At 60.0% G+C, this 20,194-nt stretch overlaps 2 protein-coding genes across 2 annotated transcripts; both read right to left on the bottom strand.

The window, feature by feature from the left end:
- Window positions 1-7,133: 7,133 nt before the first annotated feature.
- LOC141969961 (digestive cysteine proteinase 1-like) lies at window positions 7,134-11,126 on the bottom strand. The gene is made up of 11 exons (XM_074926210.1): window positions 11,078-11,126; window positions 10,462-10,521; window positions 10,135-10,227; window positions 9,810-9,982; window positions 9,307-9,547; window positions 8,680-8,881; window positions 8,411-8,604; window positions 8,176-8,267; window positions 7,928-8,089; window positions 7,509-7,698; window positions 7,134-7,321 (listed from the first exon to the last, which is right to left on the bottom strand). Exons 1-11 carry the CDS (start codon window positions 11,124-11,126, stop codon window positions 7,134-7,136), a joined length of 1,644 nt encoding a protein of 547 aa, XP_074782311.1.
- Window positions 11,127-12,858: 1,732 nt separating this feature from the next.
- LOC141969964 (digestive cysteine proteinase 1-like) lies at window positions 12,859-18,832 on the bottom strand. Its single transcript, XM_074926220.1, has 11 exons — window positions 18,781-18,832; window positions 17,584-17,643; window positions 17,256-17,348; window positions 16,968-17,140; window positions 15,961-16,204; window positions 15,693-15,888; window positions 15,375-15,568; window positions 14,338-14,429; window positions 14,089-14,250; window positions 13,271-13,460; window positions 12,859-13,062 (listed from the first exon to the last, which is right to left on the bottom strand). Exons 1-11 carry the CDS (start codon window positions 18,830-18,832, stop codon window positions 12,875-12,877), a joined length of 1,644 nt encoding a protein of 547 aa, XP_074782321.1. The 3' UTR covers window positions 12,859-12,874.
- Between the last annotated feature and the right edge of the window lie 1,362 nt (window positions 18,833-20,194).

Genomic DNA, 20,194 nt, shown 5'->3' with positions numbered 1-20,194 from the left:
GCATCATTCGCGCCTCGTCCACATCTCATTGGTCAAAGGGCCGTCATTCCTGAGAGGGGGCGGAGCGGTCCTGCCTCCTGCCCCCGCCCTTTCCCTCCGCAGGCGTTGGGGAAGGGGAAGCGTTAACGTCACGCGCGGAGCGTTGCCCCCCCGGCGTGACGCGTCTCGGGGGCGCGCGCGAGATCGCGCAGGGTGGGGGCTGACCCACAAGGCCTTGCGGGAGGGGACCCGGAAGTGGGGCCGGGCCGGGGGCTGAGCTAGGCCGGGCTGGGCTAAGGGCTGGGCTAGGCCTGGGCCTGGGCCGGGACTAGGCTAGGGCCGAGGGAAGGGGCCGGGCCGGGCTGAGCTTGGGCCAGCTCAGGGCCGAGGGAAGGGGCTGGGTGGGACCAGGCCGGGGCATGGGGCTGAGCTGGGCCGGCCCAAGGTCTCGGGAAGGGGCTGAGCTGAGCTGAGCCGTGCCAGGGCCGGAGGAAGGAGCTGAGCTGGACAGGGCCAGCGCCGAGGGAAGGGGCTGAGCTGAGTAGGACCAAGGCCGGGGAAAGGGGCTGAGCTGGGCCGAGGGAAGGGCAAAGGTTGGGGGTGGCCGGGCTAAGCTTGGGCAAAGTGAAAGGGAGATCCGTGTCTGGTGTGTGTTGGGAAGGGCAGGCTGGGGGGGACGTGCCGGCCTGGAGGTGGAGGAGAGGCTGTGTTAGGGTTGGGATGGGCTGGGAGGAGGGGGCCTAGCGGGCCTGGGGAGGTGTGGAGCTGCTGTAGGGAGGGGAAGGCCTGTGCAGAGGTGGGTGAAGGACAGTCAGGTCTGGAGGAAGGAAAGGAGCAGAATGTGGGGGGGAGGAGGAGGAGGAGGAGGTGTCTCCACCTTGAGAGTGGAGCCGAGGGGGAGCAGAGCCAGAAGGGCAGGAGACAAGCAGGGCAGGGGCAGAGGGAAAATTGTGCCTGAAGGGCTGAGGGAAAGAGAATTGGAGGAAGAGGAAGGGAGAATGAGGTAGGAGGTAGTGTCTGCAGCAAAAGGAAAGCCATCACATGAACTTATTTCCCCCTTTGCTCTGACTCCGGCAGCTGCTGGTCTGTGCTGGGGCAGCTGCTCATCTGCAAGTCCCAGGCACAGTCAGGACTGTGGTTTGCATGGGTGGATCTGCCTCTGGTTTGGGGCAGGGTCAGCACTGCAAACTGCAGCTCAGGTGCTGGCACTGGCAGCTGCGGACACCAGGAAGATTTGTCCCCGTTTCATTTCAGGGTGTGAGGTTGGACTCAAGGTGCTGCAGCAAGGGCAGATGTGCACACACGCTGAATAATTGCTCATTTTTTTTAATCAAGTAGTTGTCATTTTTTTACAATGTGATGCAGAACAGGTGCTGTGATCTTCCTTATATGCTGCCTGCCCAAACAAATGGGGCAATTAAAGCATTTTGGTGTTAAAAGTTCACTGTGTAGAGTGAACAAAAGGCTGTAAATACAGTCGTGTTAATAAACCCACAGTGGTGTGACCTGGTCTCTTTTGTGCCTGTGTTGCCTGCATTCCCGTGTTCTTACACCCTTCTCTCTCAGGCCATAAGGGATACCTTGATATCTTTGGGAAACTTCTTTCCCCACTTTTTTTTTTTTCTTTTTTTTTTTTTCACACCAGATGACAGAGTATTCCCAGTCCTAGTTTGTGCAAGTGCTGAAGCTGAAATATGAGATGCTCACTGCAGTGCTCAGTCTTTCCCAAGAAGGACCGGGGGAGTGTCTTGGGTTTTTAGTAAGGCTGCGTGGGTGTGCATATTAAACTGAAATTCTGCTGTGCTTGGCTACCTCGGGGACTAGTTATAATCACCGGGCAAATATGCTGTGTGTAGGAGAAATACTTAATTTCATGAAATTCATTGCATTGTGCTGGATGCTTGATTGTGATTGGGAAATATCAGTCAGTGGAAGCAGAAGGCAGAGCTTGGCAGGGGCGGCGGATGGCTTTAAACAAAACCCTCCTCGCTGCTCAGGGGCTGCGATGCTCCGAGGAGAGGTTCTTGGGGAAATCAGGCGGAGGTGGAGGGCTGGGGCTGCCCAGCTTTCTGGGGTTTGACAGCACACCTGGAAAACGTAAACGCTGTGAGCGATCTGTTACATGAAATAAAACCTAAAAAAGTCGGGGGTGGGGGTGGGGGGTGGGAGTTGCTAATCTCTCGAGCTGAAGGAAAAGGAGCGATTTTGTTTCAGAACGTGAACAACAAACCTGCCAGAGCAGTCACGGTCGCCAAGGGAAAAACATTTGGCTAAGGCAGAGCATCTGTAAAGCTGCTACCGAAGGAAGTGTAATAAGAAACGTTTAGAAAGCCACTGCCTCGGTGATTTTCCAGGATAGCCTCACTAGCAGTAAAGCAGTTTTTAGCTTTGCAGAGCTTGGAAGACTGTTCAGATCACACTGGATGCAACCGTTTGTACCCCAAAAAAGCTCTGGTTACGGTATTAGATAGCAAAAGCGAGATGGCCTCCCCCTGGATCATAGTCTTTGCCAGCCTAAATCCCCAGGGCTCTGTAACACGTGTCCTTTCCCTCTGTGAACCACCTTGCTCTGCCCTGACCCAGCTCCAGAGACCCAAACACCCAGAACCCCCTTTCCCAGGGTGTAGGAGTGGTGTTGGGAGCTCGTGATCAGCCCACCCCCCCACCCCCCCCAGTCGTCTGGAGCATTTGGGAACCAAAAAGTTGCCAAAACAAGTTTGATTCAGCTGCTGTTCTTTGACACCGTCTGTGGTTCTCTGTAAATCACTAACAGATAATATTTTCATATTCTGGCTCTCTCCATGTTCCCTGCTTTCTGAATAATTACCTTGTTTTGTGCGAGCCGTAAGAGGTTTTCACAGATAATTCATCCAGCACTGAAAGGCAGCCAGCTTTTGGGCTGGAGCACATTTTCTGGCCACCTGGCATTGCTGCACAGAGGTCTGCGCTGGAGCGCAGCTGCCTCCGGAGGGAAGTGCCGTATCCAGGACAGCCGAGGGCAAGGCGAAAAACCAAACCCAGCTGAAATCCCAGCCGCCCTTCCTCAGAGAATAATTTAGCTTGGCAAACTCAGCCCACCCTGAATTTCTGGATGTGTGGACAGATTGATCCCACAGATCTGGATGCTCTCACCCACAGAAAGGCCGTTTCACTGGAAACAAAACACCTCTCGGGAGCTGTTTGCGGCAGCGTGCTCTGTCTCAGCTCGCTCCCCGTGTCCTGACCGGTGCTGGGCTCTGTGAGAGTGGGTGGGTCGGAGTCCAGCGTGGAGCCAGGATTTCACCAAGGTTCCCATCCCTGTCCCAGGGGATGAATTGATGTGGGGCAGCCAGGAGAAGTGATTGTCCCTGTGCCAGCTTATCTCAGTGACTCTCAGAACCAGGCCACCAAAGATGCCGCGGTAATTGCTGGCGTCACTGTGCTGAGAGGCTTCAGTGAGACAACGTCAGCAGCCCTGGCCTGCAGCCTCCATCACCCTGCTGAAGAGCGCAGTGTCCTCGTCTTTAATACAGGCCATGAGGGACGTCAGCATCTTCATCATAGACAGGGATGTTGTTGAGGTGAAAGCCACGGTCAGGGACAGTCACCTGGGAGGCGATGGCTTTGATGACCATTTGGTGAGGATCTTCATGAATAAATTCTTAAAGAAGCATCAAGAGAGCATCAGGCAGGATAAATGAGCTGTTTGGAGGCTCAGAAAAGCCTGTAAGGTGGCCAAATGGACTCCCACCTCCAGCATGAAAGCCACCTGAAGTGCTAAGGCTTGGACAATAGGCCCAAGCCAGAGCTGACCTGTGGATGAATCCTGTGTATTTCATAACTGGTAACCATTATTCCAACAGGTATACTAAGTCATAACAAACCACCTATCCTGATGTAAAAGGTGGAAGTGTTGAAGCCTGAGCAACAGGCTCTGAACCGAAACTGTTAACCCGGAATGTAATCCTTAATGAAATATGCATGGAGGATGAGCTACCTTGAATGTACCTTTCCCCTCCTTTGTATGTGAATAGAATAACAGAGTCATGGAGGCTGGTGTCTGCCTATGTGACCTGATGTGATGAAGCTACTTTGAATATATCTTTCCCTTCCTTTGTATGTGAATAGAATAACAGAATCATGGAGGCAGGTGTCTGTCCCCGACACCTAATGTGAGACCTTGCACATAATCCCATCAGATAAGCAGAGAAACTCCTTTGGCTTCTTCCTTGGGCCCTGGCCAGGCTCTGGGGGGAACCTAATGTGAGATTGAAACCAGGGATTTCCGCTTAAAACAAAGGTGCCAGCTCTTCTGGCTTGCTGATTTTTAGGTATATAAGGCTGGGCCCGCTCACAGCAACTTTGGAAGCCTCACCTATGGGTGGACGCACCGCGTAGGATTTCCCACTTGCCGGGACAGGTTCTCCAAATCCTCGCTCTAACCGGGGCTGCCCAGCCACTGCGGATCTGGATGATGGTAAAGTATGCAAGTGGTGATGTATCTTTCTTAATCACTATTCTCTTTCTCAGGTAGTAATGATTTGATGCATTACACGGTATTTTCCTATTTGTTTAAGCGCTCTGTTCTGTCTTTTCTTACTGTATGTTTTCTGTATTATTCTGTAGTATTAAGTTATTTCTAGTAAAATACGCCGGCTCTTCTCACTCTGGTGTCTGAGTTTAATTGGTATCCCTGATCAGCAAAACACCACCATCAGCTTGCACTGCCTCTAAAGGGATCATCTCGCAGGGGGACACCACCCATGCCCAGTGTAAGCACCTGAGCACCAACCTCGTGGTTGGCAGATGCCAAGATGGGGCAGCTGAACAAGGAGGAGACCCTGAAGGTAACAGAGGACCATGAGAAATACCGAGTAGAGGACAGGGTGCAGGGCTGGAAGCTGGCCACCGGGGACTACCTACGGTCCTGGGCTTTCAGCATGAAGCTGAGCTCGGGAGACATCTTGAACCACCTCATTTTGCAGAGCAAGAAGGTGGGATTCTCAAGGGAGCATACGGGAAGTAGGTGTCAAATCCTCTCAGCTTTCACTCTCTGGGTGGTGCTTGCTCCCCATACAGCACCAGCCTCAGCTGATATTTCACCATCAAGGTATCAAATTTGGGGAGTTTCCTACATCGCTGGCAAATTGGAAAGGCAGTGTATGCAGGCAATGTTCTTCTTCCAAAGGAAACCTTAAATGAATACTTTTAGGCCAGCTTTGCTTCCAATAAAAAGCAGGGTTCAGGGTGGTTGTTCTTTGCTACACTCGGCAGAACCTGGACTGACTCTGAGGTTCGGGTGTCAAGGGAAGTCTGGAGGTCGCAGCTCACCTGGGCTGGGAGCCAGAACCCAAGGTTGGTTCTGGAAACAGCAAAGCTCTCTTCAGTCCTTATATCCTTTCTTATTTTCTGTTTTTTCAAATATAATACATTGATCTTTTTTTTAAGTTCCCAGCCATCCTTAACTACCCATGCTCAGAACTGCTATCCCTAATGCCACAAATGCAAAATTTCAGGCTCCTGCTAAATGCTTCCTAGGGGTACAAAACCTCCAGCTCTTGAAGCCACCCGCGTGTTCAGCAGCAAATTCAGAGCATCACCCATGCAAAGGGAGCCTGAAAGTCACGGTTCCCTGAAAGTCAAAGCATGTTTTATTGACTGCAGTCAAGAGAATCAAAGATCTGGAGACCTGGACTCCCACAGAATAAACCACATTATTCCTGTGCAGTGATCATTTCTCTCCCAGACATGAATTCGAGTCAGCACCCCTGCTGAGAGTGATTAAAGACCACTTCAGAAATCAGTGCAGCAAATTGTAAAATAAGCAGGTGAACAAGTGAAAGAAAACAAGAAAATATTATGACCTGCCACCCTCAATTGGGAGCAGTGCCATCGCCTGGAAGGAAGCGCTGCTCCCTGGGTGCCACCCGCCAGCACCTGCGGCGAGGGAGGACGGCGGCTGACCCCAGCTCTCTGCTGTGCAAAATAAGGGTGTAACCATGGGGGAACGTTGCTTCTCAACTACCAGAAACCCATTTTGGTGGAAGATGCAGCCTGTGCACATACTGATACAAGCCAGGGCTGACTTTTCCCCTTTTGTAGGCTCCCCTGCCCGGCTGCTAATTGCGTTCTCAAATTGGGAAGGCAGAGCCTGGCAGTGCCAACAGCTCTCACGTGGGAGCTCTGGGCTGCCGGCTGCTGCTGCCTGCTCGACTCCATCCCCAGGGTGGACGTGAGCCGGGCACCAGAGCCCCAAGAATGAACCGTCACACCATGCTGATATCCAGCCTGGACACCCCAAGAGCAGCACTGGCCTCACCAACCCCTTGGCTCTCGGCCAGGCTTCCCCGTAGCCATGCAATTTTTGGGGAAAACACTGGAGACAAAAGGAGCATGACAGCTCTGGGGTGACAGCTCCAAGCCCAGCTGCCCCACAAGAGGTTGGACAAATCCCCCCAGAAACATCCTGGGTGAAATAAGCTTTGGGTCTCCTTTGGGTCCATTTGGGCTCCCTCCATCCCGAGGGCTGCTGGCAGCAGCATGGAAACTCCCAGAAGCTCTGCTTTCCCCCCAGACAGGTGGGGAAACTGAGTCACCAAACACTGACCCGCATAGGAGCCTGGGGAGAGGTTGAGCAGAGGACCCATGTGCTCTAAGAGGCACCGGGTGCTGGGGATTGCTCGCTCTGGTGGGAGCAGCTCCCTTGCTCCTGGCATGATGCCAGGAGTCCAGTTGAGAACAGGAGGGGCCTGAGCCCAGCCCAGCTTCCAAGAGTGGATCCAGGCTCCCTCCTGCTTCTGGAGAAGGGGGTGCTGGCACTTCTGGGGTTAGAGCACACATAACCCAAAGAGGGATGAGCCTGGCCTGAACACTGGGTGAAACTCATCACACAGAAGGCTGCAGAAGGCAGTCATGGCAAGGGCTGTGGTTGGGGGGGGGGGCGGACAGGTTGGGGCTGGCAGAAGACACCCCAGCATGACAGACAGGATCACTTCTACAGGCTTTTACTGCTAAAATGGTAAAATACCTCTCCAGAGGGCTGGGAGGATCCTCTGACCTTCCAGCTGAGCTGCCTCACAACGATCTCGCAGGGCCCTGCACCCCTCTGCCAGCCCCCCCATCCGTCTGGAGTTGCCCAGGGGAACATGAAGCTCACATGTTGGGACCGTGTCCCATCAGGCCAGGATGGGGAAGGAGGCGGCAGTGGCCACGCCACAGTTGTTGTCCTTCATGGCCATGAGGATGTAGCCATCGTTGCCCCAGTATGTGGACCAGGAGTTCTTGATCAGCCAGTAGCTCTTGCCGTGCAGGACCCCGTAGCCCACGGCCAGCACGGCGTGGTCCAGCGCTCCCGTCTCATTTCCTGCCGGGAGAAGAAAATGGATCCATCTCAGTCCCCACCCCTTGGAGCTGGAGGTTGTTCCTGATGCAGTGAGTGGTCCCGTATCCCCTGGCTGGGAGCTTAGCCGGGGGGTAAATCCCACCCTGCAAATATTTTTGCCTATCCCAGCCCCAGTGAGCAGAACACGGAGCCTCCTGGGTCGACTCACCGCAGCGGGGCTCCTCGTAGACCCCGTTGGCGTAGAAGGCGAAGGACTTGTGCGAGGCGTCGATGTTGACAGCCACGGGGCCGTGCTTGACCAGAGCAGCCTTCAGTGCCGTGGCACTGCCCGGCTCCACGGTGGCGTAGCCAGCCAGTTGGGCCACCAGCTCCGACTGGTTGCAGTGGCAGTAGCCGTTCTGGGGGAGGAGTGGAGAGGCTGAGGTGGCACCTGGGGTCCTGGGGTAGTTGGGGGGGGGTCTGACCCACCCTGGCGAAGGGGAAGGGCAGCTTGGATGAAGCATCCATAAACCAAAATAAGCCTCTATCCACTGCCAAAGGTCTGATGGCTGATTTGGGAGAGCCTGGGGAGAAGGATTGAGGAGGGGGTGGCACTTGCACCCCCCCGAGCAGAGCTGCTACCCTCACCTGCCCCAGGTAGGGCCCGTAGGACTCGGTGCTGGCGATGCCGCCGTGTTTCTTGATCCACTCGTAGGCTCGCCACTCCTCGCCCCCATCGCAGGCGCGGTTCCCAAAGCCCCAGGAGCAGTCGATGAGGACTTGTTGGGACAGGGGGGTCAGCACGCCGGTCTGCTGGGGGGAACATGCTGCAGGGATGGGGACGGGCACCCTCCAAGCGCCCTGGCCCTCGGTGTGGGACACGGCCCCACTCTCACCTTGAGGAAGAGGGCACCCTCCATCGCGCCCGTTGTAGCGAAGCTCCAGCAGGACCCGCAGACGGCCTGGTCCTTCACGGGGGTCACAGCGCCTGGGGACAGCGGGACGGGGACACGTTTAGCAGAGCAGTGGAGGACGCTGCCCATCCCCACACAAACCTTGGCAGGCACAGCTGACCCCCAGCCTCCTGCATGCTCCGGGTTTACACGCCAGTGGCACCAGCTCCCTCCTCACCGTACAGCCGCCAGTCGAGGCTCTCGGGCAGGATGAGGCTGGCGTAGAGCTCGGTGGGGAAGGGCTGCCCATTGTTGGGAGTCCCGCTCCGGCGGCGGCCCCGCAGGGCAGCCAGCTCCTGGGGCGTGCGGTCAGCCAAGTGGTTCAGCGCCAGCGTGTAGGAGAGCGCGGCGCGGTTCCTCGAGTGCACGAACCTGCAGCAGAGCAGAGATGCTGCAAAAGGGGAGCGGGGGACCCCATCCCTGACCCCCCCCAGCCCATCCCCATACCGCATGTTATGGATGAAGGTGTGCTTGCGGTGCTCATGCTCCTCCTCGCTGCTGTAGCTCTTCCCGAACCGCTCCTTGTAGTGGTGGAAGAGGCGGTGGTGGATGTTGTCTGTCTCCGGCGCCCTCCCCACAAACTCCTGCATGGGGTTGGCCACGATGCGGTGCTCGGGGCCGGCTGTGGGCCACTGTTCGCACTGCACCCCTGCCACGAGGCACGGACGGTGGCTGATGATCCCGAGTGGTGTCGGGCTCTCCTGACCCCCCAGCTGGGATGCACAGCATGGTCACCCCCAAAACCATTGGGGGTCTCCATCCTGTATAGACACGTGCATGCAGGGGGGAGCTGCACCCACACCAGAGCTGGCTCCTGAGCACCCACTGTCCCCCCCAGCACCCTGCACTCCAGAACGGAGGAGCCAGCATCAGGAAAGCACCCGCATTGCCCCAGTTATCAACATTAATTACTTTTCTCTCCTGCTTTTTTCCCAACCAAACCCATTCACTCAAATTATCAGGCTCTTGCAAACAAAAAAATCAACCCCAAAATGAAATAAAAAATTGGAAGTGTGCTGCATTTTGGTGGCAGCAGCAGCTGCAGGCTGGGCTGCGGGGTGGCTGGGAACTCACCCTCCGGGAGGTGGAAAACGCTGGGGGGGAAGCGGTGGCTGAAGGAGGAGTAGTCGATCTCGTACTTGTCGTAGTGGGAGCCCAGGAGGCTGTTGAAGCCGCGCACCTCGTAGTGCAGGGGCACGGGGCCACGGGCGGAGCTGCCCACCCGCAGTGTGTAGACGTTCTTCTTGCGGCCCCAGTAGGAGATGTTCTGCCAGACGGCACAGGGCTGCCCGCGGAATCGCTCCTCCCGCACTCGCTAGGCACAGAGCACGTGTTGGGGACCAGGGTGCTACGCTGGCACCGCGCCCCCAGTGAGCTGGGGCACCCCGCAGTGATGGTGCTCCCCCGTCCTGTTCGTGCCATGCTGGATACAACCCCTCCAACTCCATCACTTGTGGCCACGTCCAGGCTTGTTTTTACCCACTCCCAGCCAGGGAAGGCTGCTCTGCCCTCATGGGGGTCCCTTGTCCCCTCCCCGGCCCCATCCTTCATCCTGGAGGACTGTGCCCGGGGCTCACCTTGAAGTTCTCCAGGCTGGGGAAGACGCTCTGCGGGGCGATGAGGTCCCTGTCGGTGCCGTTGATGCGGAAGCACTTGCGGACATTAACCTCCGTCTCCGTGGTCTCGGGTGTCACCTTGAAGCTGGCACCGAAGGGCTCGATGGAGCCAAACTGGTAGGTGACCACTTGGCCTGGGGACAGGGACAACGCTGAGGTCAAGCCAAGCCCCCACATCCTGGCATGGTGGTGGCTCCCAGGGCTTTCCCGGGACACCCAAAGCTCCTTGGGCAGAAGGAGGAGGGTGGGGAAGGGTTGGGGGGGTTGGACCCCTTCCTGCACCCACCGCCATAGTACTCGATGCGGCTCTTTCCCCCGGTGAGGTTGTACCAGGCTTCGAAGGGCTCCCTGATCTCTGCATAGGGCAGGCTGATGACTCCTGCAGGCACAGAGGGGTCGGGTTCGGGGGGACTGTGGGGGACTAAGCCCCGGGGACCCCACCAGCAGCACCTCACGGCAGTGATGCGCCCCCCAGCCCCCAGGTTTCACAGGGGAGTTGGAGCCTCCTCGGCTTGGGCACGTGGGGTGGGAGTTGGTGGCTGGAGGTGGGGGACCCCATTGGGCAGCGTGGCGGTGGCACCATCCCAGCGGCTGCCCCATCCCCAAGAGGTACCTGTGACATGGTAGATGTCCCCAAATGTGGGTGTCTCCAGAGGAGCTTTGCACTCTGCTCCTAGAAGAAAAACAAAACCCAAAACCCCAAACCCCTTTACACTGCTGATTACCCAACTCCCCGTGCAGAGGGGGACAGACCCAGGGTGGCCCATGCTGGTGGCAGGGCTGGGAGGGCTCCCACCTGCCCAGACAGGGTAGAGATTGGGGGTCCTCAAGCTGGGGATCCCCAGAATCACAAAATCATCTGGGTTGGAAAAGACCTTGAAGATCATCTAGTCCAACCACTGAGGTCCCCACTCCTCTGCCAGTCCTCTGGTTGACCCAGAGCTCCCCCCTCCACTACTCTCCTTGGGGTGCAGCCAGCTCAGGTGCACCCCAAAGCCTCCACGCACACCCCAGGGCATGAGGGGTAACAGTATGCGCCCCCATATGCCACACGCAGAGCGTGCCCACTGCCCCTCCACTGCTCAGGGCACGGGGACAGGGACAGAGCAATCCCCCTCCCAGGGCGAAGACCCCCCCAGCAGCCCAGGATAAAGGGCACGATGGCATCACCCCGCGATGGGGGCACGGCCTCCATGCCCCTGCCAAGCTCAGCCAGGGTGGGTGCTCACCCAGCAGCAGAGCAGCCCCCAGCACCAGCAGCCCCCCCAACCCCTCCATCCCGCACACCCCAGCCCACGCTGCTGCCCTGCACCCACGAGTGGCTTAAATACCACTGGTGGGCGGGCAGGGAGCTGCGGGCAGCCAACGGGCAAAGCCCCCTCCTTCCCTTGGCTGGGCCTAGACCAAGGGGGAGGCGTGGCTTTATGTTGCCCCCCTGACCCCCCCCATGGGTCCCTTGCACCAGGGTGGGTGCCGAGGCTGTGTGCTTGTGGGGTTGGGTGGGACCCAGATCCCTGTGGGACCCCATGGCAGGGCCATCCCCTGGGGCAAAGGTGGGGTGCCCTATGGATCCGGAGCTTGGTGATGGGTGCTGGGGGTGTCCCTGTGCTCCCCCCCACCCTGGGTGGCAGTTTGCAGCCAGGATTTGCTGCACACAGTGTGCTGCAAGCAGGGGGGGAGCGTCTGCAGCAACCAGGGGCAATGAGGTGCAGTGAGACCCTGCCAGGCACCCCAGAGCCCCTCGGGGTGCTCCCAGCCCTCCTGGGGCAGGAGCAAAGGCAGCACCGAGCAGTCAGGGGGGGAGATGGGGGCTGTTTGCATCTCTGCATCCTTCCCAATACACCCTAGGACAAGCCCAGGACTGTGCTTAGGGGATTTTAATTGGAAAAGAGGGAAAGATGCAGATGAAATGTCAAGGGCTACATGGAAAAACAGACCCAGGGTGGAGAGCAGCGCTGTCACCGCGGCAGAGTGACCTTCACCCCTCCTGCTTGCTGCTCATCCAGCTGGCCCCCAGCCCAAGGTGACAGCCAGCACCCGTGGGGCCACTCGAGCCCAAAACAAAGGCGATAAGGGCTCGGCGTGGGCTGGCTGCACGTGCTGCCGGGAGCGAGTCGGGCCGGATTCAGCTGCACCCCAGGGTGTAGGGCTGGGCTGATGCACCCCAGTGCTGCAGCACCTCCCCAGGGACCCCCACCATGGCCATCGTGGCACACTGGTGTGGGGGTGCAGCCTGCCCTGAGGATGCACCAGCAAAGATGGGAGACCACGAAGGGTCGGGGCAGAGAGACCTCCCCACCTTGTCTGCAGGACCCTCGTGCACTGACACTTCTCTCCCAGGAGGGCTCAAGTCCAGGGTAGGAGCACCCAGGTGAGCCACGGTGTAAAGTGCCTTCCCCTGGAGGGGAGCAGCCCCACGGGCACAGGGAGGCTGTCTCGTGGCATTGACAAACACTGTCAGGAGCCACAACAGGGAGCAGGGCAGTGGGACAGAGGGTGGATGCCTTCCCCCCTCCCCAACACCCCGTGCCGGGAATTTCTCGTCTCAGCAGAAATCCCTGGGGTTGTTTGTGCTCCACCTCGAGAGATAGGGCTGGAAAAGCCGCTCCCCTCGCACTGGGTGTCTGGAACTGTCTACGAGAGCCAGCTGGCTCTGCCAGGAGGGCACCGTCCCCTCCCCGGGAGGCCCCTGTGATCCCACAGGACAAAGAGAACAAGCATGGGGACAGGGACCTGTGCAAGGGACAGATGTGTCACACGCTGCAGGCACTGGGGTCTGCAAAGGGGGCAGAGCTGGGTGGGCAGCAGTTGAATCGCTCCTGTAGAAGCAAACCAGTATTTTTCTAGGGTCTTTATTGGCAAGGCCACAGCTGGGTCCCCATCCTGCTCCTTGGCCAGCACCCCATGGCCCTGTCCCGCCGTGTCCCCAGTTTCCTGCTGCACGATGGCTCCCACCGAAGGGGCTCCTCCAGGGATGGGTGCCCAGAGCCTTGCCAAGGGCTCTCCCCGCAGAGCTGAAAGGTGGCTCAGGCCAGGATGGGGTAAGTGGCTTCGGTGGCCACGCCACAGTTGTTGTCCTTCATGGCCATGAGGATGTAGCCATCGTTGCCCCAGTACGTGGACCAGGAGTTCTTGATCAGCCAGTAGGTCTCTCCCTGCAGGACCCCGTAGCCCACGGCCAGCACCGCGTGGTCCAGCGTTCCTGGCTTGTTCTCTGCAGGGAACAACATGAAAGATTTTTTTTTTGTCCAGAGAACATCCCTGTCCTGGGAGCATCCCTGCTCCTGGGACTGCCGACAGCACTGGAGCCGGTTCCCTCCTCCACCCCTGCCCAAGCTGCTCAACAAGGGGGGGATCCTGGGTGTCCTGACACCTCCCTGGGCACCCAGGTCCTCCCATGCCCCGTGTGCCACCCGACTCACCACACTTGGGCTCATAGTAGATGCCATTGGAGTAGAAGGAGAAGGTCTTGTGCGAGGCATCGATGCTGACGGCCACGGGGCCATGCTTGTAGATGGCAGCTTTGACCGCCGTGATGTTGCCTGAGGTGACGTTGACGTAGCCCGTGATCTTGGCCAGCATCTCAGACTGGTTGTAGTGGCACAAGCCATTCTGCAGCGTGCAGGGGGTGACACACATGGTACCATCAGGAGCCCCCAGGTCCCCTCACTGGGACCCTGCCCCCCCTGGCTGCCCCTGTGCAGCTCGGCTCTGATGTAAGGGACAATCTGGGACTCGAGCTGTGAGAGCGTCCCAGCTCTGACCGCTCCATCCTCCCCTGCCCACCATGGTGGGGACATTTTCCCGGTTGCTGCAGGGACACAGCGCTGCCCACACGCAGCACGGGGGGGTGGCTCTGCACACAAAGCCCTGGGGAGGCTGTTGCCTGCATCCTGCAGCCACGTCCCTGTCCCTGGGCAGCCTTGCTCCATCCCTGCACCCCAGGGTATGGAGCGACCCATGGCACCACCCATGGGTGGAGGAGTCTTGTCTCTGTTTTGCAAGAAGAGAAACTGAGGCACGTGGTGATGAAATCGCCTGGCTGAGCCCCGGGGCTTGGCTTTGGACTGTGCTTTGAAGCGCAGGGAGCCTGGTGCCTTGGGGATGAGGTAACATCCCCATCTCCACAGCCTGTTAGCACCTCTGACCCATCTTGATCGGCCCCACCTTGGCTTTAAAGCCCCTGGGGGGACATTGCAAGACCTTGGGGACCCCGGCAGGGACACGGAGCCACCCTCACCTGCCCCTTGTAGGTGCCATAGGACTCGGTGCTGGCGATGCCGCCATGTTTCTTGATCCACTCGTAGGCTCGCCACTCCTCGCCCCCATCGCAGGCATAGTTCCCAAAGCCCCAGGAGCAGTCGATGAGGACTTGTTGGGACAGGGGGGTCAGCACGCCGGTCTGCGGGGGGGGAACACGCTGCAGGGATGGGGACGGGCACCCTCCAAGCGCCCTGGCCATCGATGTGGGACACGGCCCCACTCTCACCTTGAGGAAGAGGGCACCCTCCATCGCGCCTGTTGTAGCGAAGCTCCAGCAGGACCCGCAGACGGCCTGGTCCTTCACGGGGGTCACAGCGCCTGGGGACAGCGGGATGGGGGGTGAGAGGCTGGGGTGGCTCTGGGGGATGAGGGTAAGTGGAAGGGAAACTGAGGCAGGAATCACAGAATCAGAACCACAGAATCATTCAGGTTGGAAAAGACCCTCGGGATCAGCGAGTCCAACCATCAGCCCGACTCTGCAAAGTTCTCCCCTACCCCACATCCCCCAACAGCTCATTCAAACGACCCTTAAACACCCCCAGGGATGGGGACTCCCCCCTCCCTGGGCAGCCTGTTCCACTCTCTGACCACTCTGTCTGGGAAACATTTTCTCCTCCTGCCCAGCCTGACCCTCCCCTGTGGCAGTTTCCAGCCGTTCCCTCTTGTCCTGTCCCTGATCCCCTGGGAGCAGAGCCCAGCCCCAGCCTCTCCACAACATCCTGTCAGGAGCTGCAGAGAGGGATGAGGGCTCCCCTCAGCCTCCTCCTCCTCACACTGAACACTCCCAGCTCCTTCCCTGGCTCCTCACAGGATTGATTCTCCAGCCCTTCCCCAGCCTCGTTGCCCTCCTCTGCCCTCGCTCCAGCCCCTCGAGATCTCTCTCGGATTGAGGTGCCCAAACCTGGACACAACCCTCCAGGTGTGGCCTCACCAGTGCAGAGCACGGGTGGAATCGAGGATTTGCCGTGCTCCCGGGGGCAACACAGCCAGAGCTTGGGGCTAATTGGGGGTGGGGGGTGGAGAATGCACCAGCCAACCTGTGGGACCCCTGCCCTTGGGTTGGGGCAAGCTGTGGGGGTATTGCTGCCAGCTGATGAGGACATGGGGGAAGCCAGACGTGGGTTCAGATGTCACATCTGTCCCCAGGGCACCAGACTAAGGGCCAAGGCTTTATCAAGCTGCCTTTTGCCAGATAAACCCTGCTTCGATCTTCCCGTTGCTGAGCAGGGCAGGCACCACGCGTCCCCGCATCCCCGCACCTACCGTACATGCGCCAGTCGAGGCTCTCGGGCAGGATGAGGCCGGTGTAGAGCTCGGTGGGGAAGGGCTGCCCGTTGTTGGGAGTCCCGCTCCGGCGGCGGCCCCGCAGGGCAGCCAGCTCCTGGGGCGTGCGGTCGGCCAAGTGGTTCAGCGCCAGCGTGTAGGAGAGTGCGGCGCGGTTCCTCGAGTGCACAAACCTGCCGTCGCGGTGGGGACGGCGTCAGCCACCGGCGCCATCACCCACCGTGGCAGCAGTGCAACTCCTTGGGGATGAGGGGCACCCCGGAGGAGGTTGGAACCCTCCCTCCCATCTGCCTGTACCTCATGTTGTGCACGAAGATGCTCTGCCTGTGCTCCAGCTCCCGTGCCGAGCCGTACCGCCGCCCCAGCCGCCTGCGGTAGTGGTGGAAAACCTCGTGGGCCCAGGGTTGGTGCCGTCCCACCAGGTCCTCCATGGGGTTCGCCAGCACCCGGTGCTCCGCCACACTCCCTGGCAGGACCCCACACTTCTTCGTCTCTGGAGAGCAGGGAGGGGATGTCAGCAGCCCGAGACCCACGGGCAGGAGGGGGGGGACCCTCCCTGACTCACCGTTGATGGGGAGGTCAAAGATGGAGGGGGGGAAGCTGTTGTCGAAGTCGGTGTAGGCGATCTCGTACTTGTCGTAGTGGGAGCCCAGCAGGCTGTTGTAGCCCCGCATCTCGTAGTGGACAGGGGCCACCCCGCAGCTGGAGTTGGTCACCCACAGGGTGTAGACGTTCTTCTTCTGCGCCCAACGGGTGACGTTCTGCCAGACGGCACAGTACCGGCCCTGGTAGTACTCCTCCCGCAGGAACTGGGGGTACATGTGGGATCAGGGAGGGGAGCTCTGGGTGGGGACCCCGCATTCCCCTCACCATAGAGGAGCCCATTGCTCCCAGTGCATGTACAGCCCCTTGCACCAGCCCCCACTGGGCTCTTGGGCCAGATCCACGTAGCCATAGAGTCACAGAATCATCTTGATTGGAAAAGATCTTGAAGATCATTCAGTGCAGCCATACGTGGGGCAGAAAGTGAGGCAAGGATTTGGGGTGCAACACAGGACAGACCCCCCCTGTCTGGCTCAGCAGTGCCCAGGAGACAGCCACAGTTGGGGGCAGCTTGGCTGTATCCCCACTCCAAAAGGCTCCGGGTTTTTTCCGTGTGTTTCCAAGCTCTCGTCCTGCAGACATGTGTCCAGCTTGCTGTCCAGCTCGGTGACAGTTTGCTGTCCCCACAGCTCACGTGCTGCACCCCTCCTGCTGTGCCCAGCTCGGCTGGAGGCTGGGGCCGGCGGGAGCTGAGCCGCCGTGCAGCGACTTGCCCGAGTCATCCCTAAACACCGGCGTTCGTGTGGGCTGCGACACGTCCCAACACGGCTGCCGGGGTTGGGAAAGGAGCCGGGAGTCCGGCCCCGATCCGGGTGGAGAAGTGACCCTCCCTGCGCCCCGGGGTGCGGGGACATGTCCTGGCCCGTCCCAGCACCCTGCACCCCCCCTGGGATGGAGAGGAGCCTCTCCAGCTGCCCAGCGCTCCCGGCCAGAGCCTGAAGGTGAACATCCAGGCTCCGGCTCCCTCACCTTGAAGCCGTCAATGCTGGGGAAGACACTCTGAGCCTTGACCACGTCCTCCTTGGAGCCGGGCAGCTGGAAGCATTTCCTGGTGTTCACCTCCTTCTCGGTGGTCTCCGGTGTGATCTTGTACCGCATCCCGTAAGGCTTCACCGCTGCCAGCTGGTAGGTGATCACCTGCCCTGTGCCAGCAGGAAGAGGAAACTGAGGCACGGTGGTCGTGCCTGTGTCCTCCCTTTGCCCAGGGCTGGGGCAGGGCGGGCAGAGCCCGGAGCAGGTCGATGTCCTCCTGCTTACCCCCGTAATACTGGATCCGGCTCTTGTTTCCTGTCAGGTTGTACCAGGCTTCAAAGGGCTCCTCGATCTCAGCGTAGGGCAGGTTAATGACACCTGCAGGGCCCCCAGCATGGGGCATGGGTCAGCTCCGAGGCCTCAGCACCCTGACATCCCTCCCCAAGCCCCCCAGCACCCCCAGAGCTTGCAGACCCACAGCTGACCAAGCTGCTGAGTGCCCAGCTGTGGGAAGCTGCCCCCGTTTGGCACTGGGATGGCCTGGTCCTGCTTGGTGCTGAGCATCCTCCACTCCTCCCCTGCCATGGCAAAGGGTGCTGTGGGGTCCCGTTACCTCGGACGTGGTAGATGGAACCGAAGTGAGGGGGTGAGCGGGAGAACCCATAGTCTTGTCCTGAAAGGCAGAGAGGGGCGGGAGTGAGTGAGGGGTGTCCCTCCACCACGGCCAAGCTGGGAACGGGGCAGTTGGAGCAAGGTGCTCCCCTTCCCTGTGCGAGGCAGCAGCTCCACGAGCCCACCCGTGGCACTTGCAAAGGCCATCAACACACTGACACCCTCGCAGGACCGGATTGGGGCTCAGCACCACGCCACAACCTGTGAGCCCCACGCTGCTGCATCCCCAGTGAACCCCAGCTGCGGGGGGGCTGGGGGGACCCTGTCCCCGTGGCAGTCATTGCCACCCTGGGGCTGGTGGCCATGGTCGTGGGTGATGTGTCCAAGGAGGGATGCAGGCAAGGTGTCCCCCAACAAGCAGGGCACGGTTGAGGGGTGCCAGGGGGCTGGCTGGCCCCGCCTGGTGTCTCCTGGTGACCTCCCAAACCTCCCTCCAGGCTCCCGGCTTGTGCAACCCCACGCCAACACACCCGCCACTGGGAACATGGACCTTTCCCTCCGTCAGCATCTTCCTCCCCGCCTGGAGCAGCCCAGCAGTGCCTGCCCTGGGCAACAGGGACCAGACCTGCCTCTGCTTCTGCGCCCAAAACCCGGGGCAGGCAGGGACTGGCAGCACCTGCTGCCTGCACCCCAGGCTGTCCCATGGGTGCCCGTCGCACCCTGAGTCTGGGCACCCACAGACACTGCCTGGGCTGGAAGGAGCAGCGATGGATCTGGCAACCCCACAACTCCCCTCGACTTTACAGCCACCCGGAAGGGGGGTCCCGTAGGAGCATGTTCCCCCCCTCCCATCCTCATCCCCTCCTGCTGCTTCCAGCAACAGCCTGCCTGCCTCCCTGCCCGCTCCCCGCAGGCAGCAAAGCCAGGGAAACAGCTTGGGCTTGTGTGCAGGTTAAAGCCCATCTGCCTCGATTTAGCTTTATTTTCACCCCACCAAGCCCTCAAGGCACGTCACGTCCCCTCCCTTTACTTTGCCACCCCACCCCAACACTGTCTTGGGGGAACTGCAATTTTGGGGACCCAACAAGAAACCACTTCCCCAGCCAGCCCTGCCCTGCGCTCCCAGCAGGGCAGCGAGACCTGCCTGGGTGCCCCCAGCTCCCATCTCTGGGGGTGTCCCCAGCGGGGACAGACTCACCCCGGACAGCAATGCAGAGCGTGGAGGCCACAAGCCAGCGAACAACACCCATCCTCGCCGCCCTGGCTCGCCCAGCACCAGCTCTCACCTTTAAACCGGAGCCAGCGACGGCAAAACCCGGCAGAGCCAATGCAGAAGCTGGGGCCCTCCCCAGAGGAGGGAAGGAACCAGCATCATGTGGTGCCTGGCGGGGTGCGCGGGGGGCCGGGCACCCTGGGGTGCTTGTCAGGGAGAGCGTGTCTCGGCAGGGTCCCTGCGGAGGGAGATGGAGCAACACTGGGTGCTGCGAAGGGGACGGGAGGTGCAGGATGAGCCCCAAAGAGCCGCGAGCAACGTGGGGGGGGTGGGGTGGGGTGTGCAGACTGGATGGATCTGTGGGGACTCCCTCAACTTGGGGTGCTTGGGGCTGTGTGTGCCCTCCTTGTGCAAGGGTTGAGGCTCCCTGGGGCCAGGGAGCTCTTTGCCAGGCAGCCCTGACGCCAGGGTGATGGGCAGGAGGCAGCACCCATAGCAGAGGGCCAGGGCTGGGAGCAGCTTGGGGTTAATGAGCCAGGCACTGAGACTGGGAGCACTGGGAACCCTTTGCTGGGTTTCCTTCGGGAAAGGAGGGCTGGGCTGGCCATGGAGCACCCCACAGCCAGCCCCAAGGGGACAGGCTGAGCCACCACTGCCCCCAGGGTTTGGGCAGAGGGTTGGAAATGGGGCACTTCACCCCCTTTGGCCTCTCTGACTGCAAAGGAGGGAAGCTGAGGCACGGGGCAGGAGCTGGGCTGGAAGGGAGAGCCTCGCTTAGCAAGGCAAGGCGGCGTTTCCTCCAGCCACACAGGGAAACCACCCGCCTTCTCCCACACTCCTACCTGCCTCCGAGGGCTCTGGGGGCTCCCACTGTCCCTCACTGCTGGGGCTCCACCTCCCCAGGCAGCGGGGGCAGAGATGGGGACACTCCTCAGGGGGGATTTATATGTCACCACCCCCATTTCCATCCTGCACATGGGGAGCAGGCTGGGAGCCCTCTTGACAAGGCTCCTGCTTCCCCCGAGGGGATGTCCAGTGCCAGGCTGTGACCCCCCGGCATGGGGGAGCCCATGGCAGACCCTCTCTCCACATATTGCCAGACTCATCCCCCAACACGTGCTGCCTGCTCCCGGGGGGACAAGTGTTCAGCATCTGTGACACCCCAGGACCTGCCCTGTCCCCTCCATGGTGCCAGGGCACCCTGCTGGGGTGTAGGGAGCTGAGGGGCAGGGGGGGGGGCACGGACAGGCAGAGCTGAGCCAACTCTTTTCAAGGCAGAGGGCAAATGCCCTCCCTGGGGCTGAAGCCAGCCACGAACACCCAGGCCCACAGTTTAGGAAGGGTCCTGGGAGCCCAGGTGGAGCTGGAAGGGTTCATTGCTCTGCAGGCGACCGCTGAT

Source organism: Athene noctua, chromosome 24 (genome assembly GCF_965140245.1).
Source record: "Athene noctua chromosome 24, bAthNoc1.hap1.1, whole genome shotgun sequence".
In the NCBI taxonomy this organism is placed as follows: domain Eukaryota; kingdom Metazoa; phylum Chordata; class Aves; order Strigiformes; family Strigidae; genus Athene; species Athene noctua.
Note: the sequence above shows the minus strand (reverse complement) of the source record. Positions and strands in the feature narration are given on the sequence as shown.

Excerpts from the sequence above, each read along its gene's own strand:
- LOC141969961 (XM_074926210.1), bottom strand. The coding sequence starts at position 11,126 with ATGGAGGGGTTGGGGGGGCTGCTGGTGCTGGGGGCTGCTCTGCTGCTG. Across the intron at positions 7,699-7,927 it reads ACGGGCCCTACCTGGGGCAG|AACGGCTACTGCCACTGCAA; the intron begins GTGAGGGTAGCA and ends CTCCTCCCCCAG. Across the intron at positions 7,322-7,508 it reads CTACGAGGAGCCCCGCTGCG|GAAATGAGACGGGAGCGCTG; the intron begins GTGAGTCGACCC and ends TTCTCCCGGCAG.
- LOC141969964 (XM_074926220.1), bottom strand. The coding sequence starts at position 18,832 with ATGGGTGTTGTTCGCTGGCTTGTGGCCTCCACGCTCTGCATTGCTGTC. Across the intron at positions 17,141-17,255 it reads CCGGATCCAGTATTACGGGG|GGCAGGTGATCACCTACCAG; the intron begins GTAAGCAGGAGG and ends CTGCTGGCACAG. Across the intron at positions 16,205-16,967 it reads CCAGCATTGACGGCTTCAAG|TTCCTGCGGGAGGAGTACTA; the intron begins GTGAGGGAGCCG and ends ATGTACCCCCAG.